Raw genomic sequence first — 27,812 nt, 5'->3', positions numbered from 1 at the left:
GATGATTGTATTTGCAAAAGATTAGTTTACGCTTCTTTTTTTTCTTAAACATTTTGTTATCTCATCTCTATTTCATCTTAAGCCAACATCAATTTGACACATGACCCTGCTAATCATTCTATTAATTTTCACTCTTAGTCATACCCTCGCACGTTCGATGAAAAATAATTTGGTCTTATATTAGAATCTTTTTTTTCTAATTTTATTTTACTTCAATGTAATAAAAATAGTTCATAATTAGTTACTTGAAAAATTAAACAATTTTTAACTGAAAGTTATATAAATTTAATTTATAAAATTAAAACACTTTTAGTGTGTGTTTGATTTATTGGCAATGCGTATTTCAAGACTTTTGAATGGAGAGATATGTTAGAAAGTGCTTTCAAATGAAGACGTTTGAAGTCACCCAATAACAAACCAAACACAATATTATTAGAATTATAACGGATAAATAATGTAAAATGACATAAAATTACGTGTAATTAAATTTAATTAGAACACATTAATAATTAAAATAATTTTTTAAAATAAATCATGAATTGTCTTATTAATTTTATAATAATTATTTTAAAAATTATGTGAAAAATAATTTCTAATTAGTTAATATTTTACATAAAAACCTAATTGAGTAATATAAAATCTTGATGAGTTCAATAGCGAAGGTATATTATTAGAATAATTTCAAGTACTTGAAATAGATACATCCTAAGGATTTAAAAGCACTTGGACCATAAGTAAAGGTGAAATGCTGAACATTAATTCTTAACAAACTATGTATGTGCTAAAGTATTACTATTTATCCTAGGACGCTTCTGATAAAGTTTACTTATATGGGAGTGAAGTGGAGGCGTTTTGTATGAGATGTGAGTAGATAATTTCAAAGACTATATGTGATACATCTTTAGTCATATCCAAAATTGACTTTTAGTTTAAAATTTAAAATGCCTTAATGCCCACACAAGTTAGGCTAAGCTTGTCCGAGTTGACCTGGGCCATCTAGAGGTCTAACATAAAACAATTTTAAATAACTTTTCATTAGAAAATTTTCTTGCAAATAAAAATAACATTAAAAGGCTATTTGGAAGAATAGTTAAAAATTTAACTGAAAAATCAAAAAGTTAATTGAAAATTGAAAAGTTAGTGTTAATTAAAAGTTGAAAAATTAGTTTATAGTTAAAGGTTATTAAGTTTGCTACACTGTTAGGTCATCGTTTCTAAAGTATTGACTATTTTGACAATGATTTGAATATGATAATTTTTTTTATCTTTAACATGTCTTGATGGATTAAGAGAGAATGATGCTTATAAATTATCTTAGTTATGATTCCTAAGTGATATAAGACTATTTTGATGTACTAGAATAAAAAGTTATAAGCTAACAACGAAATTAGCTGAAAAATTAATTAAAAATAAAAAAAAATTAACTAATAGTTGAACCTGAAAGTTAAAAATCTACTCAAAAATATGTTTATTGAAATAGTTAAACAAATTTTTCAATTAATAAAAAAAATAAAAATGAATTGAAATATAATGTCAAACAATGTATATATTATTTTGACACATTATAAATTTAGATTAAAAATTAAAAGCATTTATTCAAGTGGTATATTTTATTTTCGTTTAAAATAAGCTTTATTAGTATCAGTTACGTTATAAATCACAGGATGAAATGTTTAATATTTTAAATGGATTTTTTTTATTATTCGTTGCATATTATAGGCTCTGTTTTCTGAAGAAGAAAAAAAAGCATACACCCCAGTTCAAGTATAAATGCGGGTTGATGACAGTGTCACCTTGCATCCAGACAAGCTGATACTATTTAGTCTAAAACAGATGATATTTGAATTTAAAATCAAATATATTGAAAGATATAATAATGAATTTGATATCAGTGTATTCATTATTAAGTGACTTTTTTCTCAAAATCAATCTAATTATATAAATATATGAAATACTTGTTTGATTAAGCATTAGGTTGTCATAACATAAGTTTAATTTTACTCACGCTTCGCTGATGTAATATTTTTTAAAAACCTCTATATTTACCATAAAACAATTGTATGTAATTAAACGAAAGGCAGACGTGATCCCTTGTTCAAAAGTGATTTTTAAAAATAAAAGTGTATCGATGATTACCACAAAACTATATCTTACCTCCCATCCAATGAATGAACATTATGTTTGTTGTGGGCCATAGGGGTGCCAATGTGGAGCCAGACAATGTGATGTACTTAAAGGGTTACCCTACAGCTCATAACTGCTAATCATACACTCACACACTTGTTTACCCTAAAAAACCAACGTGTACGTGTCCCCCTCTTGCCTTAGTCCTCCCAATGCATCATGATGTGTTCTTGTTCCTTAGTTCATAAAGAAACCCTATTTATGTTCCCTTTTATTATAGCTCTAGGAATTGGATTCAACGTGTACCAGCTAGATATTCGTTCAGTAACACTCCTCTTCACTTGCTTTTTGCTATAGACTATTTTAGTGCAAGGAAGAGGAAAGGAGAAAAAGGATTCTAATGGATGAAAAAAAGAGAGAAAGGATTTTAATGAATGAATATGAGAGAAACATCTTGTTTAATTATCAAGTAAAGAAAATAAATTGTTATTATAGAGTCTAATCATGTAAAAGTTTTTTCTTTCTAGCTGGATAGAATGAATAATAAATATTTGTTTTGTTTAAAATAATTTCCATGACTAACCATGTGTATTTTCTTTTTAATATAGTGGTGTTATTGTTGTTATAACAAGTTACAATTAATTATGAATTCCTTTGACGTAGGATCTATGTCCATGTTTTCCGGCAATTTTGGTGGCACCGAAAATGCCATGGTAGGCATGAAAAAGGGTAGAGGCAGAGTTTCCTTTTAAATTTCCAGACTGTCGTTTACCCCATTTTTGGACACTAAATCAAATCAAATGGACACTTTGTTTTCTCTTCATCCTTGTCTTGGTATTGGTGTAATTGCACCTCCAAAACCAAAACCAATTTCGTTACACTTTTCTAATCATCCGAAACAACAAAAGGCCTTAATTTGGCAGATTAATTAACCTTCTTCTTGAGAATTTCTTCACTCCAAAATAATTAACCAAACCATTATTAATTAATGGGGATATTGTATGGAATGGTGGCAAGGGGCCAGGTGATTCTGGCTGAGTTCAGCGCCACCCAGAGTAATGCTAGTGTCGTAGCCAAGCAGATACTCAGCAAGATCAATCAAGGGAGTGATGATACCAATAACGATAGCAATGTTTCCTTTTCCCATGATCGCTATGTTTTTCATGTCAAGAGGACAGATGGCCTCACGGTTCTTTGCATGGCTGATGATGCATTTGGAAGTAAGCTTCCTCTCATAGTCTCATTCATTCATTTTTTTTATTAAAAAAGTATTGTTTTCTAGACTACTGCTTGTTTTTTTAGAAGCAAATGTTAATTAATTGTTAGTTTGTATTAATAGGAGAGATCCTTATATGAGTTTAACTTGGTGAATCTTTTAATACAACTATGAAATATTTTTTTTTATAGATAAATATTAATTATTAGTTTTTGTTAGTAAATATATTCCAACCCATGACATTTTCTTGTGGAAACAATGTTGATCCAACAGCTGCTTTACTTTTTTGTTCTGGGGTGGTGCTAATGAATGATTCACTTGTTGCCATTTTTTTTAATAGAATTGGTGCTGTTTTTATTTTTCGACATCAACGCAGATGATTTTTCGCTCATGTTTTGGTTGATTCAGATTTTTTTCGTTTGCAGTCTAGACCACATGGCTAGGAACACCTATAGCATGGTGGGGCTAGCTCTACGTTGAAACTTGAAACTGTTGAGCCTTGTTTTAGAGGAATTCCACTTGAACCAATAAAGTGGTAGTCAGATTTTGATTATATAAAAGAAAATAACTTCTTGTAGTTGGAAAGGAAATGAAATTATGAGTAAACTTGTTATAGATAATCTTAGGTAACTTGTTTGTTAGAGTAAACTTTTCGCTTTGATCTTAAAACCATGTATACTATCCCAAAATTACAGTTCTGTTATGAGACTGTATGTGAATGTGAGGCTTAAAAATGTCAAATCAAGAATGCTGTTAGCAATACACCAGACCCTACAGCAGTACCCAATACAATAGAACCCAATATAACAGAAAGGCCCATAAGAGAAATCAAGCGCCCAAGTTACCTTCAGGACTATGAAGTTTGAAGTGGAAGCATTAGCACGCCAATATCCAGTTCAGCACCAAAAGCACCCAACTAAAATCTGTTGCAACCATTTATAATAATAATTAGTAAATTGGAATATTGATATAGTTTGTTAGAGTTTGTTAGAAAGCTGTTACTACGAACTTGTGTATAAAAGATTGCTAGTATCAATGAAATACACAGAGAAATTTATCCCAATTCTTACCTTAGGAGGTGCCTTGTCCTCGAAACAAGGTGTTGAGCATCCTCTGCTGCTATCAAATGCCATATGCAAAATCCAGAAAAACGTGGGAATCTGATGGCGCCAAGATACACTCGTATGGGCCCAATCAAGCTAATGATCCCTTCCTTGCTCTTTTTTTTTTTTGGGAAGAACGAAGGCATACCTAGGAGTTACTTTGGTCGGAGAAAAACGTAGCATCATAATCAAGTAAATGTTTGCATTAAAGAATTATGCAGATTATTAAGATAAAACTTAAATTTTGATCGGAGAACAGTAAGAATAACAACTAAAGTACTGTATCTAAGTTGTATCCTCTTTTTTACACCATGCATCTCACAGCTCTGATTGGTCAGTTTAATGACATTCATTATATTTATTCTTACCTTGGACTTACTGGTTTCCTGTAATTTGTGATGCTGGAGAGCCTCCTGGCCCCCTCTTCTATAAATGGGATTACTCGGTATCATAAAACATATAACTTATTTGGAGTGAACTATAAAAGAATTTAGTTTTAGAAATTAGACTTTCAACACATTATGATGCTACTTATTCTGAAAACTGTTGAAAGCTTTCATTGCAATTGAAAATCCCTAGTTACTACTACTTACTAATGATATGACACTTCTTTGTTTACCGATAGTGTGAAATGCTTTACATTGACAACTAGATCACATTTGAACTTACTGAAATATGGTATCAAGTTGATGAAATTGAAACAGAATGGACAACATATTGCTGGTTATTACGTGACTAGGTGGTTGGTTGAAATCATTTCTGTGATATGTTTTTGGGTAGTCAGAATAAATTATTACAAAGTTTTTGAGTCAAACTGTTCACAAGAAAAACATTCCTGCTTGATTGGTTGTGCACTAAAGTTTGCAATTCCTGAATGAGCTGTAATGAATTGAATCTCCTCTTGGAATCTCTGCAGGAATGATCCCTTTTGCATTTCTTGAAGATATTCATAAAAAATTTGTGAAGACGTATGGCCGTGCTATTCTTTCAGCTCCTGCTTATGCCATGAATGATGAGTTCTCAAGGGTCTTGAACCAACAGATGGAGTATTACTCCAATGACCCAAATGCTGACAGATTAAACCGTCTCAAAGGTGAAATGACTCAGGCAAGTTCAAAATATACACATTTAGATTTGTCTACACTCTGATCCTTGTTTATAATTGATTCTCTTCTCGAATACTTTGTCTAATTTTTCATTTTTTTAATCAACAAATGTTAGTTTTTTTAGTGGGAGGATTCAACCTTTCCCATCCTGTTCCTTCTTCTTCACCACTAGTTTTTCATTCTGATCCTATAGATTCTTTTTGGTTAAATTTTTTAATTTACCTTATGATTTTCATATTTGACAAACTTAAACTTGGAATTACGTAGTTCCAACTAACTCTGTTTTGTATTTGATGTGGTAAAGTAAATTTCAAAGACATTAAGGTCAGATTTAGTGTGATAAGATTTTTTTTTTTATTTGGTAGCTACTATAATTAATATTTTAGGTTGTCTAGTGATACACAAGATTTTTACAAATTTCAGTCATTTGGACTGACTATGAAACTAATTTTATAATCTTTTAGGGTTCAATAATAAAAAATCAAATAAAAACTTAAAATTAATGATTTTTATAAATAATAAATAAATAATATATATCAATCTTACAAATAATCTTACGATTTAGACTAATACTTGAAAACTTGACTTGTGATAATGATAGGTGAGAACGGTGATGATTGACAACATTGACAAAGTGTTGGAGAGAGGTGGCCGGTTGGAGATGCTGGTGGAGAAAACTTCAGCTATGAATAGCAATTCGATTCGTTTCAAAAGGCAGTCCCGCCGTTATAAAAATAACCTGTGGTGGAGTAATGTTAGGCTAACGTAAGTATAATAAAATCCACATTTGCATAATTAATTTCATTCTCAATTTTTTTGCATTTTGATAAGGGAAGAAAAATATAGTAGTGTTGGATTTTTCTAGGTTTTCTTGATTGTCCTAGATGAGAATTAGTATATACTAATATTTCTTTAAGCACCCATTGCAGGGGCCTCTTATCATGTGCTTTGCTCATGAAGCCAGTCTATACCTAATTTATAGAAATCTTGGCCTTTGAAATTTTCCATTCATTATTACCATTATTGAATTGCACAATAAAGCTTGAGCATACCTTTGACCTACTTTTCCAATTTATTTTTGTTGCACTTTTTTTTAGTGTACCCTGAATTTGGGAGTAGAATAATTATTTTTGCCTTTTCTTAAAAAAAAAAGAGGTTTAAATATGAACTCAAATTCTTATGATCCTCCTCTCTTCCTCATGCAGGGCTGCACTTATTATAATTTTCTTCATTGTCGTTTACATTATACTCGCCTTCATCTGCCATGGTCCCTTGTTGTCTTCGTGCCGGAGATAAGCTCTGAAGGCTAAAAGTCAAAAAAAATTTGCACTATTTTTCGAGGCCATTCTACTACTTATTTAAGTTCAGAAAATAATTTATGGGGTCAACTAAAAAGGGAATATATTTATCGATATGCAATCATTTTTTATTTTTTTTTTACTGCATAGCAATTGGAAGTGTTTGAGGTTTCAAAAATTCATCCAAATCAAACTTAAAAAATAAATTTGATTCGATTTGATTTGAATTTTCATTTAAACTAAAATCCGAACCAATCAAATCAATATTACAGTTTAGTTTGGTTCAATTTTTATGATTTTTAATAAAACATTATTTCATTAAAATTTATATATATTTTTTCATATTTTAAATAAAATTACATTAAAAATTGTTAATAACAATCTACGAAACTTATTAATATGTTAAATCTTCTATAATAAAAAATTGTAAAATTTCATTTATTTTAAACTAAATATCTTAAAAAAATCATATACATTATATAAGTTTCGTATTCATAACATTACAAAATATTTTATGAAACTCAAGTGATACTCACACAAAAATATATAACAATAAAATAATATAAATGGTAGTATAAATATTATGATTTTATTTAGTTTGGATCGGTTTTAAAAATACAAATCACAGACTGAACCGAACCAATTAATTTTAAAAAAATCATCTAAACAAATAAAAAAATTGATTTTAGTTTGATTTTTTTATTTTTTGAGTGATTTTTTATTTTTATTTTGAATGATTTGAATTTAAAACCCGTGTGCAATCATTTATTAGATGATACCGATCTAGGCTAGTGCATGTTTTAGAAAGTAATTAAGCATTGTGGATGACTGGATGCACTCTCCAGTTTATTGTAGTATGTGATTTGCTTTTCATATTTAATATTTTTTTTATACATATGAACATTAAAAGCGAGCTAAACTTACAACCTAAGAAAATAAGTTCCTAAAGCATCTGCTGCAAGAGACAGCCCCAAGGAAGTGGGACAATTCTATTTTATATTTTTGCTATTTAACATTTAAAATTTGAAATGTGCCAATACTGTTTTTTCTTAGTAACATTAGTTTCACTATTAAATCAAACATTAAAGGTATCAACAAGCCGTTGAATATTCGATTCCTTTAAATAGATAAAGACGTTGCCCCTTCCAATAATATAATTAAAAAAAAGTTCAAATATTAAAGACGTTGCCCCTTCTTACTGAGATCCACCATATACAAGGTAATACATGATGTTTGCGCAATATAAAAACTATTTTTTAAAATTTTAAAATTGTTGCTACATATGACAGACAACTCTTTTGTGATAGTTAAATCATCCTCTTCGTGATAAAATTCAACTTTAATATACTTTCCCTATAAATTTTTACTGTATTATTGAATCATAGTTAAAGAATTTGATTTTTTCATATAAAAAAATTAATAGTGACACCTAAACTTCTAAAAAAAGTGTTTTTAATTTTGAACAAAACCATAAATTAACATATTAACGTCAACGTTCTGTTAATCATTACTAACAGAGACTTACAAATTACAATTATTCTTGAAATCCTTGATTTTATTTGCATTGTACAGTTTGAACAAATGAATGTTGTTTACGCAATGCCCAACAGTGGTAGCCTTGTACAAACAAGAAATATGTACGTGTGAATAAGAAAAGAAATAGTGAAATACTTGAATTTATATAATTTTGTACTCCCTAAATACAGAACCACGGAGAAGGGGGGAAATATTGAACCTTTAGAACTTGGTAAATCAAGAAAAGACTATCTAATTGAAATCATCAACAGTGAGCCAATCATTTGACTCATCTTCTGAATCCTTACCCTTTACACGGATAACCTTCTTCCTGCCATCACTCTCAGAACTTTTACGCAGCCGAACCCAGTCACTAGTAGCACCTTCAGGTGATGAACCCCTGATGTCATGTGCCTCCCTATAGCCTGATAATTTGTCAGAGCTATAACTCCTATCATCATCTAGATCACTGAATGAGACGTCCTCTTCCTGTTGAAGTTTTGTACAGGAAGCCAATGAACTAGCATCAATATCTGTATCTCCCAACCATTTTTCAGAGCTAATCGTGTCATCAACTTCTAAACCCTCTACTGCATTTGTAACCTCAGTCAGTATCTGGTTTTGTTCAGATGAGATACTTTCTCTTTCAGAGTCCTCCCTACCCTCTTGATATGTATCCACAGTCCTTGGTTTTTCAGGTTCTCCGGCTTGCAAATTTTTCCTCTCTCCTAGTTTCTGAAGAAGCACATCTCTTGCTTCAACAATCTAACCAAAAAGATAAACGAAAAACATGCATGATATAGCAGATTAAAACACTGTTGCCACCAAAATATGTACACATAGAGTACAAGAGATTATTATCTATAAGTAGTTTATCTTCAATCACATAATTGTTGGGAGCAGTAGACCAGACAATCTGAAAAAGTGAAAATACTTCATAGATCCAAATCATGTGGAGAGAATGCTATAAAAAAGAGAAACAAAGATAAAAACAAACACTAAAACTACTGAAGAACTTCTGGCCATAAGAAACTCTTGGGTAGACACAAATCCAACACATTATTCTTAGGCATAACCAATAAGAATTTTACAACTAATAAAATAAAAAAAAATCAGAATATCAAGTAAAACTAAATTTGATAACCTTTCTGTTTTATTTTATAATCTTCTTCCTAATTTTTTTGCTAAATTGCATTGAAATTGAAATATATAAAGGATTATAATTCAAATTTAGAAAATATAATTTAAATTTCAAAATAATATATTCTGGTGGTGTAAACTTGTAGAGTATTTTATTTTAAATAATAACTTTATTAATGCAAATAAAACATGTTGTTTTTAAGCGATCGTAAGACTTTGTTGCCGTTGAATTTATAATTTTAATTTTTAGTATACAATTTTAATTAGGATTGATAAATATTACTGTAATATTAATATTCAATGTATTCATAAAAGAAAGACATATTCAGTTTATACAATTTATCAAAAGTTTAAAATTAAAATCAAACTATAGTTATAATTAATAATTTTTAAAAAGAAACATCATAAATAAAAAGTTAAAATTAAGAAAAAAAATCCTCAATGTGAAGTTACATTCTATTTAAGGTGTAGCGTATTTTAGTTTTGAACTTTTTGTTTATAATTTTTCTTTTTAAAAATTATTAATGAATTATAATTATAAATAGAATAAAACCCTGCTCCACTTTTTGAACCTGCTGCTATACATATTTTTTTTATTCGTTTCTGCATCTCATGTACTTCATAAAATCAAATTTCCATGAAAAGTTTTCGACTTACCTTCGACATTAATAGAAAACATGAATATTATATATTAATTTTTCTTTAAAATTTTTTTTATTTCAATTTATTTTCACTATAATTTATTTATTTAAATTAGGTGTTTAATTGTTTCTATGATTTAAATTATGCAATCTTTTATAATGTTGTTTGTGTACGTGATTAAACTTTTTCTTATCATAAAAAAGAAAACATTACTAATATACTTTATAAAATATTTTTGGCATATTTTTATATTGGTAAAATTTTATTATAAAGAACAAAATTTTGTAGGTTTTATTTTCTTATTTAAGAAATTTCGTTCATAATCTGTATCTTTGATTTAGCAAAAAATTAGGAAGAAGATTAAAAAAAACAGAAAGAGTATCAAATTTAATTTTACTTGACATTCTGATTTTTTATTTATTTTATTTTATTAGTTGTAAAAATTTATCGGTTGTGCCTAAAAATGATGTGTTAAGAGTTTTTCATTGATTTTATAGGATCTGATTTAGGGAAAACTTAATCTCCTCTAATGATGTGTAATTATTACTATCCGTCTATATAAAGTATAAAAAAGCATCTTGCTGTGTACTCAGACACATGGTTTTCACTCAACTTCCCTTTGTTTCTCTTATTTTAGGGATAACCAGACCATGTTGAGACTGGCAGTACATGGGCTGCTATTCACTCGAGCAACATATACCATACAAGCTGCATTAAAGAATGGGGCATAGGGAACTAGAGGATGAGGAATGGGAACACTTCAATTAAGCATATAGAAATAGTGTCAAGTATAACCTGTACTAGTGCTATGTATTTCTTGGGTAGAACGAATTTTTACTACCAATGAGTACTATAGATGTTCAGCATGCAATAATTTGTTTTTGGTTCTGTATGCCTAAAAACAAAAACAGCAGATAACACATTCCATAGAGTATATCGACTAAATCTGATTAGCATGAACGAATAAGACTCACATAGATACAACTGCATTAACATAAGGAGAAAACTTATATACAATACCTTAGGAGCTGTTTTTACTGTTCTCTGATCAGAATTGAAGTTTTACCTTGGTAATCCGCAAAATCTTTTAATGCAGATTTTATAATGTAGATTACTGAGGTAAAACTCCAATTCTGATTGGAGACCTGTATAAGCAGTACCTAAAGTATTGTATCTAAGTTTTGTCCTTAGCGTAAAAGGAATTTAACACATACTTGGCCATGCTAATCAAGTGAATCAATTGAGAATAAGACAATATAGGATAAGCATGGCTTGCCTTGGGAGTTGATAGGCGCTCAAAATCATGCTGATTTAGTCTTGGAAGTATTAACAAAAAATAGATCATCCAAAACTTTTCCACATTCATGTAACTGCAAAGATTCAGCCTTAGTGCGATGAATTCAGGTACCAGTTGTTCTATAGCCAATGCATGTTCTCTCTGAGAATTGGACATGCTAAAATCTGCTGCAACAAATCAAATTTCAGTATTAAATCTCAATATATACTCAGGTAGAATAAAAATAAAGGAAAACTGTTGTTTTGGTTTCTTGGACTCATGCTATCTAAAAATAAAAATTCAAAACCACTTTTATTCAAAGAACATTTGCTTGAGAATCAAACAAGAGATATGCTCAGCAGGACACAAGCACTTTGGACTTTATATTGGTTGGAAGTGTGAACTAGTTTAATACAGGATTAATTTCTTCAATATCAGAAATGCTGAAGGAGCACTGCAGCAGTTGTTCGTTGAACTTACCCCCAATATAATTCTAAGAGGTTAGTTCCCAAGAATTACAATATTAGAAGTCAAAATGGCATGCAACTCGGATGTCATACCCCTAATATTCACTAAATAAACTGCACATTATTATATAGCAGCGACAGTTTTATAGTAAACATGATCATACCACACAAAATATTTAAATAAGCAAAAGTTAGAATTTTCCATGATATATGACAGTATGAGTGGGATGAAACTTCCATTATTTCTAAAAATTGTTAGAACCTTGCACATTAACCTTGTTACTTGTGAGCTTATCAGCTAAATAACAAATAGATCCATTGCCAAGTATAATGAAGAAAATGCCCCCAAAAAAAAATGATCAATTATAGTCACCTCTTTTACACTGCATCGGTAATGCACACTTCTTAAAAAAATATTAATTACACAAATTACTATGCTAAATGACTTTCTTTGATAAAATTATACTTTTAAAAGAGTTCAAATGTTGTTGTGAATTCATTTAAGTATTTAACTGAGATAAAAAAAAAACAAGGGTATTATTGGGAAAACAATAATTAATACTCTTGACTTTCTGAAGTGACAAATATTTCAAGACAAATGAAAATACTCGGAGACATATAATATGAGAGGCAGAGGAAATAAAAATTATCTGAACTGACATCCCATTTATTCTTAGATAATAGATAGTCTTTGAATTGACTGTAAGCTCATTTCATACACCATGATTATGCCAAGCATAATAAAAGTTTAACAGCCCTGGAAATTTAATCCACTCTATACTTACTTAAGGGGGTTTCCTTTCCTCAACTAAACTTAACCAAGAAAAATGTGATGGACAGCAAAGCTATGCATCCAAGACCAACTCATTGGATCTTTCTTTCATGTATAAAGAAAATAGTAGATACTTTTTGAGTATGAAAAAGTTTAGGAACAGGTCAGAGGTTGTCCCATACAATGGTCAAGGCCGCCATTAGCCTTAACAAAAGCTTACAGGCAGATATACTTACAAATGACCTACCAACAGTGAGGACTACATATAAGTCTAACAGTAGGAATTGAATCCAAAACCTTTTTGTTGGAACTGCTTGATCCTGGCAATTTAGCCAAACGTTATTGGCAGAGATTTTTCAACAATGGAATTCACATCCAAACATAGCTAGCTATTACTCCATACTCTAGAAGCATGACCACTGGCATTGATCATTGTCAGTAGTTTAAATTATCAAAATTCTTTTTGTACAAAGCAATTATACATTCAGTATAAATGCTGAAAGAGGCATCGCTGCCAGCGGCAGAGAAAATGTACATAGAATTTTATGTGTCCTGCATTCCTACCAGCTTGGCAAGAGACAGTACTTTCCAGCAGAGCATTATAAACTACGCATCCATTACAATCCCTATATCTCTACTCAATTTAACTTACGCAGGATTTGTATTTATTTATGAAATCAAATCACACAAAAGCATGAGCTATACCAATTTTAGCCACTGACAATTTCATTTTTCTGTTGCGCACTGTGCATGAATTAGTTAGGAAGGCAATTATTAAGCTTAGAAAAACGACCACGAAACTCATGAGATTTAGCCAATTAGCCAGAGAGGCACCACCGCAGAACGTCTGAGAACACGATTAAATTAAGAGTACAAGCGCACAATTAACTCAAGCAATTACAAACTTTATCATAATCACTAGTCAGATTATACAGATAGTATTCAATTGAGAAAACAGAGAATCATAATCAACACAAATAACAAATAAGACATATGATTATCGAAGCAAACTTCAAGTACCGTTATGGAGCGGCAAGGGGAATTCGGTCCAACACTGAGGCCGCGCAGAAATCTCCTTCACAAAACGAACAATATCTTTCGTGGTTCCAGGCACCGCGTCGTCATCGTTGCTCCGTTGTTGATCAGGCTCCAACTGCAACAACTGAGAAGCGAACTTGGAGATTCCGGTGACGGCTTTGTTCGAGGAAATGCGCGAGAGAGAGTTCTTGAAGCTTCCGCCGATCTCCACGAGATCGTTCCGGATTCCGGTCAGAGCTTGCAAGGAGGAGGAATCGCCGGCGGAGGCGGAGGAAGAAGAAGAAGAAGAAGAAGAAGAGGAAGACGACGGCGGCGGAGCGAGGAAGTTGGCGACGCCGCGGAAAATATGCGATATGTCGTCCTTGACGCCGTGGCGATCTGCGGCGGCTTGCGGCGGCGAAGACGAGTGGATAACGGTGCAGTCGTGGAGATTAGAAGATTCTGGGTCGGGGTGGTTGGACTTGAAGAGCCAAGACATTTTTCTTTTTAATTTCTATTATTTATCGGAATAAAGTATTTTTGTGTTTTTTTTTTCTGGTGCTAAATGATGTATTGTGGTGTGGAGCAGGCAGCTATGGGGATTGATAGGACTCAATTAGGAAGAGAACATGATGGCCACTTAGCTAAGCTTTCTGTGTTTCTGTTTCATCTGCAGTTGAGAGAGAGAGAATTTGACTCTAAAGATGAACTGTTCTAGTGATGCCATAATGGATTTTCAACATTAAAAAAGAAAGTAATTAAATCATTAAATATGTCTAAAAATGAAATAAATTTTTAATTATACTCTAATAGTAACTAACATGAGAAAGAAGGTAACACACATAAAGAGAGAATGGAATATCTAAAGAGACACTCATATTTTCATTAATTGAATTGAGTGAGAAGAATAGGTGAAAGTTGCATAAAAAATAGGCTTCATTAATAATAAAATGTTTGAGAATAATATGAATGAAAATTAAAAAATCATTATTAATAAATAATTGGTAACTTATAAATAAGATTAAATATTTTTTTTTTACTTTGATAATGTTTATTGGTGTTGTTACCTAATTACTTAGTGTGATAATGAAACTTTTTTGGTATGATTAAAAATATTTTGGGGTTATTAGTTCGAGTAAGAGCAATGTTAGTACTACATTCTTGCATTCTTTTTAATTAATTAAAAAAACTACAAAATTAAGAAAAAAAATTACAAAAAATGCTAGAAACACATTTTTCAATAATCTTTAATTATTATAAATTTAATTATAATATAATTTATATATTTAAAAGTATTTATTTATTAGAAATTATAAAACTTAGTTGTATAAAATAAATATTTATTATGAACAATACACAAACTAAAATATTAGTGATTGATAATTTTTCTAAAAATATTAAAATTTGAATTAAAAATAAAAATGAAAAGAATACATATTAAAATAAGAAACCAAAACAAATGTATTCTTTATATAAATTAGAATAATTATCTTGAACTAAATGTGTTTAAGAATTATTTTTCTTTTAAAATAATTTTAAGATTTTTTTTATCTCTTTTATATTTAATTTTATTTATTTTTTTCATATTTATTTATGAATTTAATTCCAATATTATATATCTAAAAAATAATCTTTCATCACAATATGAATTATTCACTGTAAATCTAATATATAATTTATATATTTAGATGATTTATTTATTATAAATGTTAGTAATATTTAATAAAAAAATGTTAGTAATATATCAATTAAAATACTAGTTTTTAAACTACTCTAATGTGTATAATATTTTTTCCAACAATTTATAAGTTTAATTGTACTTTTTATCTCCAACTTTTTAATTTGACATATTTTATTCTCAACTTTTAAGAATCTTACAAATTTAACCTCCCTTATTTTATTATCAACATAATTACACTTTTTACTTATAACTTATTATTTTTTGGATAATTATTACTCCTAATTTTTTTTTTGACAAAATTTACCTCTAACTTTTGTGCTTAATAAGATTCTTAAAAGTTTGCATAAATGCACCAAATTAAAAAATTGAGAATAAAATTTACCAAAAATAAAAAATAAAAAATACAATTAAGTCTAATTTATATAAAAAAATATTATGAAAAAAAGAGATATATACGTAAAAGATTTTAATCTAAAAAATTTATGAATTGCTTGCCAATGTAAAACTCTGTATAGCAATTAAACTGAGATTATAAATTGAGATTACATAAATGAGAATCTGTAAAATGAGCTTGAGGTAATTAATAGTTAGCGATACCGTAAATCCGAATGCACGTATGTATGCCTAGGACGTAAATGTCTTTCGTGTTGACCGCATAACTGCAATTGCTTTTTCACTTGTTTGAGTTTGACCTAATGCGTAACCTTCAGTCCTTCTTCCTTCACCCCCTCAGGCCTCAACCTCATGATTGTCACATACCATTGTTGATTTTTTATTTATTTATGGGCTACACTACACGCCACCATTCACATCGAGTTTTTATAGCAATCACAATCACTTGTATCAGAAGCGTTTTACATAAGACCTTACTTGAAACATACATAATCTTCCCGTGCACTCTAAACCAATGAAATTAATACTATCTTTTACAAATTTCTAATTATTTCACTTTAATTTTATGTTAAAAACTAATGCCGTTGTCATATAAGATTATAATTTCGTAGCCTTAAGAGGATCCAAACAATCACATGAACAAAAATCACCAGCTGGATACCATACCTTGCAAACACAAAAATTTTGTTCAGGAAAATAGGTTTCCTATTTCGATTTTTCATATAATTGCTAACTTTAAGAGCTAAAATTACTAGCATGTGAAAAGTGACGGCAAGTACATTTATATACGATTTTGTGAAACATGGTTTCTGATGATTAACTCTTAATTAAGGGATCTAGCAAATAGCAAGTAACATTTAATTTATGGACTCCTTTGGTGCCAATTAGTCCCTTCCACTTTAACTTAACACCAAAAAAATCCACCATTGGTTTTGCAGACAGTTTTAAGTTTTAAGTATGGGCTAAAGGCTTATCATCATTAATTTAAATTAAGATGTTTAATAAACATATCTATTTCAAATCGATGGTAGGTAAGCAAACCATCATTATCTCACGTTAAAAAGCTAAATATGGTATAACAGCTACGTCCTATGATTACCGCGTTACCATATCGAGAAACCAATGGAGTTGTCAAGACCAATGTATGGTCACACCGGAAAAGACTGTGTAGCTGTGTTAAACTGTTAAACCATGCGACACTAATCACTCTATTGATTAAGTTTAAGTTTTTTTTTTCTCTTTTATTCAAACATTATTTCTTTATCTATTGATTTCCCCAATACTTGGAACATAGTGAGAAAGAAAAACAAAACGGCGCACAAAGAAACCTGAAATTTTATACGGCTAATGTATCTTCTTCAATTCCAAAGGAGTGTCCGCTTAAGAAAAAGAGATGAAATTTACTACGAAAACACAATTTATACCTTAATTAGTTTCAAACAAATAAGGAAAAATATTGCTAGTTCACAACTTCTATGGGTATTAGTTCACCCATCGAGAAGAGAAAAATGAGTATAATAAATTAAATACTTGCACAAACGTCTTACAGAAGTAACACATTACACATGGGAATGAAGAAAAAAAGTGTTCCTCAAACCAAAATGACTCATTTATTAGACTTGACGTGTTTTCATTGAACAAATTGTATAACAATCACATAATGAATATAGTTCCCACCATATACAGGAAATAGCAACTGAGAACAATATAGTCCAATATATCAAGAACAAATTTTCTGCTAAAGCGTTGAAGTAGTCTCAACTAGGGGCAAATGAAACTAAGTGGTTTGAATCAGAGCTCATTATCAATTTACCTTGTACATAAAAAATCATATAATCAAAACCCTCCCTCTGTGCTAATTATTCAAAAAGAATTTCACTCTAGCTAACTATGGCACACACCCAACGTATGATACAAGTCTATTCTTTCTTAATGTTTCCCAATCTCGGAATCGAAAGCTTAGAGTAATCAGAGTATCCATTTCTTTTTTACCTTGAGCTTATTAAGGATTTGTTTTCCACAGGAAATGCCTAGATGAGACCTGTATATGGATTGTATGATTGAACAGGCATACCTGAGCCATAGGGATGGACAGCGGCGGCTCCATAAGGATTTCCAAAAGGATTTACAGATTGTTGTTGGGGGGGCATCATCATTTGTTGTTGTTGTTGATGTTGAAACATGAAAGTTTGCTGTTGGTTGGACATGGCAGCCATCTGAACAGAAGGTGGAGCGGCAACTGTATTAGAGGCAAAAAACGGATCGTGCATTGTCGGTTGCATCATGTTTCCCCCTGGTGCTGGCTCCCATGGATTATAGCTGACATTTTGGTTGTTTCTTCTGAGTGCATCATCGTATAGGCTGTCTAGTGTAAGCTTGTCCAAACCTCCAGCCTGATTACCAAGCAGGTCACCACCACTCATTATTAGAAAAGCAAAAACGTGTGTTCATGCAAGGAGTTTTTGTCATTGTTTATGCTGAGATGCATTACATGTTGAGAGACAGATTTCATTCACTAATCATGCGAGCTAACTAAACAGTCAATTTATTGTAGAAGTATACCAGTTTGCTAGCTGCAGTGGCAGTCTCGTTTGAACTAGGAGCAGTAACAAGTGCCAATTCCCATCCTGTAGTTCCATTTGCTTGATTTGAAGCAGCAGAAGGTTGTTGCTCAACAGCTGAAAACCATCATTAACAAGATAACATATAAATTGACCCCAAGACATATGCTTACATATATTCTAAATAGTAAAATATCAAATGTAGCATTTGAGTCTTAACTGCCAACAAAGTGCAGAAAAAGGAAAACAATGTGAGTATAATTCACATGATTAGCCACTAATTAAGAGATTTAGTCCTGATAATGTGAAACATCACACTTCTTGAAATGAAAACCAGTTTAGTCCAATTCTATGAACCAATTATTACTGTAAATTATTTCTAAAGGTTCACAAATGCTTTTACTCAATGTACTAAACAAAGTGGAGGAAAAGGAACAACAAATTACCAACGGGGACAATGGCTAAAGCCAATGCATTCTTCTCTTCCAACTCTGCAGCAGCAGGAACAGGATCCTCCAAATTCTAATTAGTAAGCCAACAGAAGAGAAATTTGTTAGTGCAGCTAAAGCAACATTGTTACAGATAAAGCATTACTAGTAGAACTAGTCAGCAATCTTGAATTATACCAAAATCAGGGCTAGAGAAAACACACAAAAAAAGAGTAATTACCAACAAATCAGGTGGTGGTTGTACTGGTGGTGCGTCCACTTTCACAGGTTCAGAAGGTGGAGGTGGAGAGGGTGAGGCTGAGGCTGAGGGTGGACGTTCCTCTTCCACTTCTGTTGTCTTTTTGTATTCAATAGCCAAAACTTCTTTGTTCTCAATAGCCTGCATTTAGTTAATATGAAAGCACTGGTTGGTAAAATATATTTATATGGCATATTAAGCCAACAATTCCATGGTTCCATTTGTGCCTTCTGTGTCAACTAGATGGGTATGAAGTAATACACTCGCTCTTTATGATTGCATCCTTAAAATAAAGCCACAGAGACCACCATAACAAAAAACATAGTTCTTCAATGTTCATACGTACCAGATCCTTGTGAACTATTGGTCCCTGGGGAGCATCTTTGACATACTCTTCCATGGCTTGCAGAAATGAGGAAGGGGGCTTCACATCATCAACTAATAAACTTAGTATATGTTTCCCAAAAGAACTATTGAAAAATCAAGCTAAATGTCTTTGACATAAACAAGCATGATATAAGATCCAACCAACCTGCTCAACTTTAATAAACTTCTCTCCCCGTCCAATGTCAAGATTACGGCATATTTCATAAAACTCTGACAGTCTCTCAGCCTGGATTCATGTAGAGAACCTTTAACATTACTGAATAGATGAAGTTAAGAATAGAAAAAGAAAACTACACCATAAGAGATACCTGGTGCCCAACCCTCCTGTATATATCAAGAGCTTTCAGAGCATCATGGCGTTGCATCTCAAAAAACTGTCACAATAGTCTCATAAATACATAGAAAGTTGAACATCAAGCCTCAAATCCATGAAGATAACCATATATACCTTATCAACCATATTGACTGTTCCATCACTAATAGCTTGATAAATTTTAATGCTTTCTGAAGCAACCTATAAACAATATGAAGTACATTCAGAAATGTGGTGGAGCAAAAACTACCAAAGAATATAGTATGGGGTTAAGTAATTGACCTACCATTGAGAGTGCTAACTGAATGACAAAGTTATTTACAGCTGCCCTGTGTGGCTGCACCACATAAAAGTTAAAACAAGTTGAACAATTACTATGCTGCCTGCCGAAGTAAAATTTGTTCATTAAATCAAACCCACAACCTGAAATGTTTGGGTAAAAATTCATCTATCTTGAACTATTTGGATCAAAAGCTTACCTGGCAACCAATAACCCGATTGAGAAGTTGCTGTAAAGCTGGCAACTGCTCTAACAGTTCTGCAGTATCCAAATCTTTGGTCCTCTGTGACAAAATTCACAAATGGCAGAGTTTCCTAATTTAGATTTATTTATGTAATAAGATAGCAATGACAAGTAAGGAAGGGCCTTCTAGTATCATATTATTACTGAACAATACTCGTTAATAGATACTATGCAGATAATTCAACTACTCATGTTGGAGTGAAAATCTTAATTTTAAAACAGTAAGTTAATGAAAATGATTAAAAAACAAGTACTTACAGGACGGTCTGCCTCAATGTCATACTTCAACACACGGAAACATTCCAGCCTCTCCTCCAAAAATAAGGCATAAGTGCGGACCCACGCAGAATAATCCCATGCTGAGCAATAAAACAATGAACAACAACTACAAATTCAATAAGCATAATAACAAAAATGACAATAAAAACAATCGTGGAGAGAAAGACAGAGGCACCATTTGGACTGGAATCATCTTTAAAATGAGCCATGTTGAGCATATGACTTCTACTTCTCCCATAATTTATGAGTTCTTCATGAAATGTAGGATCCACTTCCCTTAGAGCACGGTGAATAACAATTAAAGTTTTCAAAGCAACCTAAAGGTAAAAAACTTGTCAATCAACCGAAATAGAATCATACAAGATAAGATGAACACAGATCACAAAGCTAATAAACCATATTTTGCACGAGATGTAATGCATAATACACATACCGCCCAGTTATGTGTCTTTGATAACCGCCTGGCAAGTGCGTGGATACAATAGGCAACATCAGCCCTGGGTCTTGTAGCTGAGATAGCTGAAAATATAGCTACAAGAGAGAGAGAGAGCATAGAAACACTTGGAATCAAAATCTTAACTTATCCAACAATTGTTCCTCCTACAATCTACAAACATGTAACAAATAGCAGAAACATAAAACAAGTAGTAGACAAACAATCATAAGGTGAGGGAGAAAACAAACCTCTTATATGTTTTTCCTTAGCCGGACGTTCAACATGATTTGTGGCTCTAACTATAGCAATGTCCAATTCCTGGAACACAATAATAAATAAACCCATTGAGAACAAACACAAAACACCTGATCCAGTGATCCCATATCCAACAGAGTCTATTCTAATACCTTGTAATCACTGTTGACCTTAGCCAACGAGACTGTTGTGGTGTCCTTAAGGGCTCCAAGTGCTTTTCTCAGACTCTTCTGTGTGCCACCAGACATCCTCTCCCTCACTCAACTACAAAATTCAAAAACATAAGATCCCATTTCCAACTAATCTGACATCAAACACAGTTCTCTTTATAAACATCTTGTCTATTTTATTTTATTTTTACAAAAAGAGAGAGAACAATAATTAATCAAGTGTAAGTAATGAATATATCTCTTTAAATACAACTCGATAACGCAGTTGTTATATTACTGAGCTCAGATCCAATCCAACTAAGGAAACAAGCCTCACCGACAACAAAATAACTCCCCCAAGCTCTGAATAACGTACACAGACAGACAATAACCGAACAAGCTTCTAAATTAAACAACGAAAATGAAGAAGAACTAAGACATAAGAACCAAACACGGCCTACAATTATTTTAAAACTAAAACTAGAAATAAAAGGAAGGCATTGTTGACAAAAAAAGGTGGGCTCACAGAATTTTCCAGCAAGCGAATCGAATAAAATTGAAGAAGAAGAAGAAGAAGAAGAACCGCAAGTAGAGAAGTGGCTTCTCAGGCACAAAAGAAAAGGCACGATCTACGGTTAGAACAGGATTTCGCTGAAGCTGAAGAAGCTGAATTGAAGAGAGAGAAAGAGTGTTGTTGTTTGCCTGAGACCAGAGAGAGAAAGAAAAGTCGACAGACAATATAGGCTTGGTTTGGTTGGTGGTCGTCGTCGTCTCTGATATTTTTTAATTTTATTTATTATTATTATTGGTATTGGAACAAAGAAAAACAACGAGTCCAACAAAAAATTAAGAATTAGTTGTAGCATATTTTCGCTTAATCTTGGTGGTGTCAGAAAATACGGTATTGTAAGAAGTTGTACTGCTCCGTGGTTAAATTGGGATTTGATCCCCTGCTTTTGTCTCTACCTTCTCTATTCTTGGTCTCTTCTGCCACCTCACCCCTTTCAACTTTCAACCATCGCCCTGCTGTTTCACACTTCAAGACGCATCATATATAAGTAGTATTATTTTAAAGATTCTTTTAATTATTTATTTTATTTTTATTTATAATATTCATATTTAAAATGCTGTATGTTTCTTTTAATTAGACTCAATCTATAATCATCATTGTATTAATTATTTTTAAACTATAAATACTCCTTCTAAAAATAATAATATATTGACAAATTATTAAAAGAGAAATAAGTATTAATGACAATTATAATTTTTAAAAATTTATAAATTTAAGATAATTTTATTGTTATCAAATAAATTAATTATTTTTCTTAATTTTGATGAATTAGATAATTAAATTTTATATATAAAAACAAAGGAACTAATTTACATTATTTAAAAAATTGATTAATTTAGTTAGTAACATTAAATTTGTTAAAAAAATTATTAATTTTTCAAAAATATCCTTAAAATTATTGAGACTCATCATCTTATTATTTTCACTTAATTACTCTCTACCTAATTAATGATTACATGTTAATATTATTCTTCCATCCTTACAAGAGAAAGAATGTATTTATTTTTTTAATTCATAACATTTATTATAAAGTAATTAAGTGTATTTTAGTTTCAAAAAAAATAATAATTAATAGCAAAAAGAATTTTTAAAAAATATTATAAAAATCAACAAACAAATATAAAAAAATAATCTTATATTTAGATACAAGTGAAGCAATACTTAATAAAATGTGTTGAATATTTAATTTAATAACAAATAAATAGGTGGATTATTTTTTTATTAGTTTTAAAACATTTCCTTTTATATAGAGTTTTTCTAATGTGTTGCAACATTGTGCACGATAAAAGTAATTAATGAGTTAACTTTATCTAATTTAGATTACTACTTATGATTAATTACTCTTTCAAATTAATTATTATATTTTTCTTATTTAGATAAATAGATTTGTTTCTTATAATATTTTCCCCTTCAAAAAATAATTATCTTTTAAAAAAAATAAAAATAAAATAAAACAATCCCTCAGTATTATATATGAATTTAAATTAGATAAAATTAAGTCATTACTTATTATTCTTATTGTGTGCAATGTTACACACATTAGAAAAATTGTTGTATTAATATATGAGAAAAATGCAAATACCTTAATTGAAAGGAAAAATACTATCATAATCCAAGCTAAACATCCGGGAACATCTAAACATTATGTTGCATTTTTTTTTATCAAAAAAATTATGTTGGATTAATTTTAGAATAAGATCCTTAAAATTTTGGAGAATGGTTGGTTTTGCCTGTCAACGAGGCTTCAGATTATGGAAATGGTTCTCTAATTTTGATAAACGCTGCAAGAATTTTATGAATTATTGGTTTTTATAACAAAACTTTATATTTTTTTCCTAGCTGCTGAAAGATCACATTGTCCATCAATGGTTTAATAGACTGAGTAAGAGATTAATATTTCTCGCAATAGTTTATTGTGGTCATTGATTCAAGAGAATTTTATATATAAAGGAAATTAAACATAATTTTTTTTACTAAATAAATTATTCTTTCACATATAAACACAACAAAACCTTATATTATTACATAGGAGTGGACCTATCTTATGGGAAGAGGGGCTTTGGCCTCCTCATTTTTTTTTCATTTAAAAAACATAACAGATTATTATTTATTTATTTATTATAAAAGAATCTATATTTTATTAAGTAAAAAATCTGGGTTTTTTTATTTGTATGAATCAAAGACGGTATCAAAAAACTTATAACATTCACCCATCTTACTTAACCAATTGAGTTAGACCCTTTTGCTTTGGTAGTAAAAATCTGATTTGAAATTGAATATAATTTTTTTTTATACAATTAGTTTTTATCTCTTAACTTCTTTTGGATTATAAAATTAATAATAATCATATGTTTCTTAAGAAATCCTATGTCAATATTATATTTTATCAAATTTTAGTTATTATATAATCAATTTTTATCGCGTAACTTTTTAAAATTATAAAATCAATAATAATTTTATATTTTTAAAGAAATTTTTATCTAAATATCATATTTTATGAAATTTTAGTTATCATATATAATTAGTATTTTTTTTCTTTTGTTAATATCTAATTGTTAAATTATATTTCTTGTAATTGAAAAAATTGTTGTCTAAATCTCATATAAACAAGTGTTATTATAAATAAGTGTTATTGAATTGATTAGAGATTTTTATAATTTTCAAATTATTAAAACAGACAATAGTAGTCTTTGTAATAATAAGCCGGACTATGCAAAGTTGGCAAGAGACAAAAGTTAAAAGACACTAACACCACATGAAAGAAAGAAATTTTCAAATATGATATTAAGTAACAAATACTACACATAGTAATAAGATGAAAAGAAAATATTTATTAGTTATTTGTTAGTATAAATTAAAAAAATGTTAAAAATTAATATAAATTTAATTATTAATTTATTTTCATGACATATAAAAAAGATATTTTGTGTATTGATAGATTATTATTAAATAAATATTTAACATATTGAAACTTCAAATTATAAAAATTTTGTTTAAAAATTGATGAAATATAATTATCAGATGAATTTTATTTTTGGTGGTTGACCCCTCTTATCCCATTCTAGATGTGTTCCTGTCACAACCTTGTGTGTTTACAAAAGTTGATATTTGATTGAAGCTACTTATTTCCAGCTTCAATATAATTCTATTTGACCGGATTAAGACGTTCGGTAAATACTGTATTTACTAATTTATAAAGTATATGCTATTTAAATTAATTTATAGTTTATAAGTTTATAACTTATGAGAACTTGAATGATAATTTTTAGTGGATACTCTTTGTACATTTTTTATTTTTATTTTTATTATCATATTATAAGTGTAAAATATTCTAATTTTTATTATTTTATCTAAAAACTTGACTAACCTATACTTTAACGTGTATTCTTTCTCAATTATATTTTCTCCATACACAATATTAAAATAAATATTCTTTTTTTATAGTCTTCGTTGTGAAAATAATTTACCTTTTTTTTTTCTTTTGAGTGTCTATTTACTGAACTAATTTAAATTTTTACTTTAGTTCTCTATTATGTAAATCTGGCTCATGCGTGGCAATACATGGCCGAAGCTTAATTTCTAGTAGTGATGGCAATTAAAGAATACCGATAACGACAGAGACCAGAGGATACCAGCAAAGACATTATATATTGGAGGGTCCTGATGAAAATAGTGATCAAATAATGCTAGCTAGCAAAGACAATGATTGGAGGATGCTGGTGACAATTTATAATCAGATAAAGTCAATAAGGATGGATAAAAAAATAAAAAATAAAAACTAACAACAACGTATGATTAGATTTCACCGTCACCATGACCAGCATTGATAAAGGTTTTTGCCAAAGTATGCCAATAGCAATATAGCATCAAGTATGCATGCATGCATGCAACAGAGAGAACGAATAAAAAAAGAAGAAAAAGAATTGCCAAAAGCTGTTAACTTGGTAAAGGCTATATATGGACATTGGAGTAACCCTTCATTCGAGGAATGGTTTAATCTCAGATCTATATATATTAAGGTTGAATCTGATCACGAAAATGGAATTCTTATTATGTTTCTAAAACAAAACCTTCTCTTAATTGGAAAGGAACATGAAAATCCCATTGAAAAACAAAATTTCTGGTTGATTGACAAAATCTCCTACCCCAGGGGACATGTCACAACCAACAACCTCCAATTATGGGGACTTTTAAACTCATTTTTTATGGCACGGATTAACATATGGTTGATGAGGTGCAACCGTGCAAGCATAGTGTGGATAGGGACTTTAATTTGACGTACAAATTCTTGCAATAGCAACTTGTATTCTTCCTCATGGCTTGGAACCAATGATGGTAAAGAACTGCATGCGTTGCATGCATGAGTTATAATTAACCTTGCTTTTGACTAGGCATTTAAAGAGGTAATGACAACTTTAAGGTATGAATTACTTTGACAAGTAATTAATAAGTCTCATAATTACTTTTCTGGCTTAATCATGTACTAGCTTTTTGAACGGTATAGAAGGGACAGGATGGAGCAAAATGACCGTGAGCTAGGTAAATTAATTACTATCCAAATTGTGTCTGAATCGAGGCATTTGATATAGAAAATGGATTATCTAATATCAACACTATATTATTGATTTCATTTATAAATACATGTCTCTGTTTGAATATTAATAAGATTTGATTTTTGTTCATAACTTCATATAGTTAAGGTTTTCAGTGGTGCGTGAAAATGCCTCTTTACTTTGAACTGGGAGTTTATGCTGTGCGGTGTCTTTATGAGAGCCAAAAATTTTCAGAATTATGACCCCAATAATAGAAGTAATTACTGCAAGAGCTGATTGCCTGGTATATACATGAGATTTCGCTCATCCTAGGGAGTCATAATAATAATAATATAACAAGAGGAAATTTTATTAACAGCTCCTCATATTTTTTTCGAATTCCACTTTTTAGGCTTACTTAGTCAGCCCTAGCATTCATTTATTATGGTTGGTTATTATTGCATAATAATTGAAGAGGAGAAAAAATGTGATTTACATTTCAACTAAAAAACAAAACCCTATTTACAAGTGATTTACCCGAACATAGAACGGACTATAGGTATATCCTTAATACGGACATGGGTTTAAAGGTGGCAGATTCTATTATTGTTTATCTTCCTCATTTTCAACTAAGAAACTACATTACGTTTTGTATAATTATTTCTCGATCGTACTTAAAGGTGGCAGATTCTATTATTGTTTATCTTCCTCATTGTCAACTAAGAAACTACATTACGTTTTGTATAATTATTTCTCGATCGTACTTAAAGGTCCCTTGGCTACAAAATCACCGGGTGGATCTCCCATATAGTCATATTCCATAAGCCCCTCTAAGCACTAGGGTTGGAAAAGTGCAATGCAAGAGGGCTTGAATATAAAGTTTTCTTTTACTACAAAAAGAAATGGAAAGTAGACAATCATAAACTGTGGCTAACTGAATTCTAGGGCTAGAATGGTGTGCTAGAGGACCAGGGTGTTGGCAATTGGTAGTTGAGCAGAGTGGTTGCACAAATGATAAAGAAGTTTTTTTTTCTGTGTTTACTAGCCATATGGGTTTTTATCCCCAAGGCCAAAAGATTCTACTTGGTGAAAGAATCACTAGCACTCACAACCCCACTGTTCGTAAAACTTTAAATTGAATCTCATATAGCACAGGGGGTGCCAATTTGGATCCTTCAAATTTTGGGGATCCTTCAAATTTGGATGAATTTATTTATTTTTAATTTGCATACAATATAAAATAAAACCAAACATTTTCAGACTTCAGACTTCAACTTGTGATAGTATTAAGAAGCAGCATTATTGCATTTACCATCCTTCTTATTTAGGAATAAAGAAATACTTCAAGTCACCACTTGTCTAGCTTTTG

General features: G+C 30.5%; 3 protein-coding genes across 6 annotated transcripts; 1 reads left to right on the top strand and 2 right to left on the bottom strand.

The window, feature by feature from the left end:
• Positions 1-2,382: 2,382 nt before the first annotated feature.
• On the top strand, positions 2,383-7,004 carry LOC100782188 (vesicle-associated membrane protein 711). Its single transcript, XM_003550766.5, has 4 exons — positions 2,383-3,344; positions 5,360-5,550; positions 6,151-6,314; positions 6,755-7,004. Exons 1-4 carry the CDS (start codon positions 3,113-3,115, stop codon positions 6,843-6,845), a joined length of 678 nt encoding a protein of 225 aa, XP_003550814.1. The 5' UTR covers positions 2,383-3,112; the 3' UTR covers positions 6,846-7,004.
• A 1,503-nt stretch (positions 7,005-8,507) lies between these two features.
• Positions 8,508-14,412, bottom strand: LOC102663027 (uncharacterized). 2 transcript variants are annotated; one of them, XM_006600675.4, is made up of 3 exons: positions 13,680-14,412; positions 11,421-11,605; positions 8,508-9,127 (listed from the first exon to the last, which is right to left on the bottom strand). In XM_006600675.4, exons 1-3 carry the CDS (start codon positions 14,173-14,175, stop codon positions 8,615-8,617), a joined length of 1,194 nt encoding a protein of 397 aa, XP_006600738.1. In that variant the 5' UTR covers positions 14,176-14,412; the 3' UTR covers positions 8,508-8,614. The 2 variants fall into 2 exon arrangements, with proteins under 2 accessions (XP_006600738.1, XP_006600737.1); XM_006600674.4 differs by having other exon boundaries at positions 11,421-11,608; positions 13,680-14,410.
• Positions 14,413-17,335: 2,923 nt separating this feature from the next.
• On the bottom strand, positions 17,336-22,101 carry LOC100800909 (putative clathrin assembly protein At5g35200). 3 transcript variants are annotated; one of them, XM_003549691.5, is made up of 16 exons: positions 21,867-22,101; positions 21,344-21,455; positions 21,185-21,254; positions 20,934-21,031; positions 20,676-20,817; positions 20,480-20,580; positions 20,178-20,261; positions 19,985-20,035; positions 19,834-19,899; positions 19,694-19,759; positions 19,531-19,611; positions 19,345-19,422; positions 18,981-19,139; positions 18,758-18,833; positions 18,313-18,428; positions 17,336-18,143 (listed from the first exon to the last, which is right to left on the bottom strand). In XM_003549691.5, the coding sequence occupies exons 2-16, from the start codon at positions 21,437-21,439 to the stop codon at positions 17,781-17,783; spliced, it is 1,647 nt and encodes a 548-aa protein (XP_003549739.1). In that variant the 5' UTR covers positions 21,440-21,455; positions 21,867-22,101; the 3' UTR covers positions 17,336-17,780. The 3 variants fall into 3 exon arrangements, with proteins under 3 accessions (XP_003549739.1, XP_006600736.1, XP_040867091.1); XM_006600673.4 differs by having other exon boundaries at positions 21,924-22,098; XM_041011157.1 differs by lacking the exon at positions 21,867-22,101 and adding an exon at positions 21,678-21,860.
• Between the last annotated feature and the right edge of the window lie 5,711 nt (positions 22,102-27,812).

The sequence above is a fragment of the Glycine max genome, chromosome 17 (assembly GCF_000004515.6).
Source record: "Glycine max cultivar Williams 82 chromosome 17, Glycine_max_v4.0, whole genome shotgun sequence".
NCBI classification, from domain to species: Eukaryota; Viridiplantae; Streptophyta; class Magnoliopsida; order Fabales; family Fabaceae; genus Glycine; species Glycine max.
This window is presented reverse-complemented; position numbering and strand designations above follow the sequence as displayed.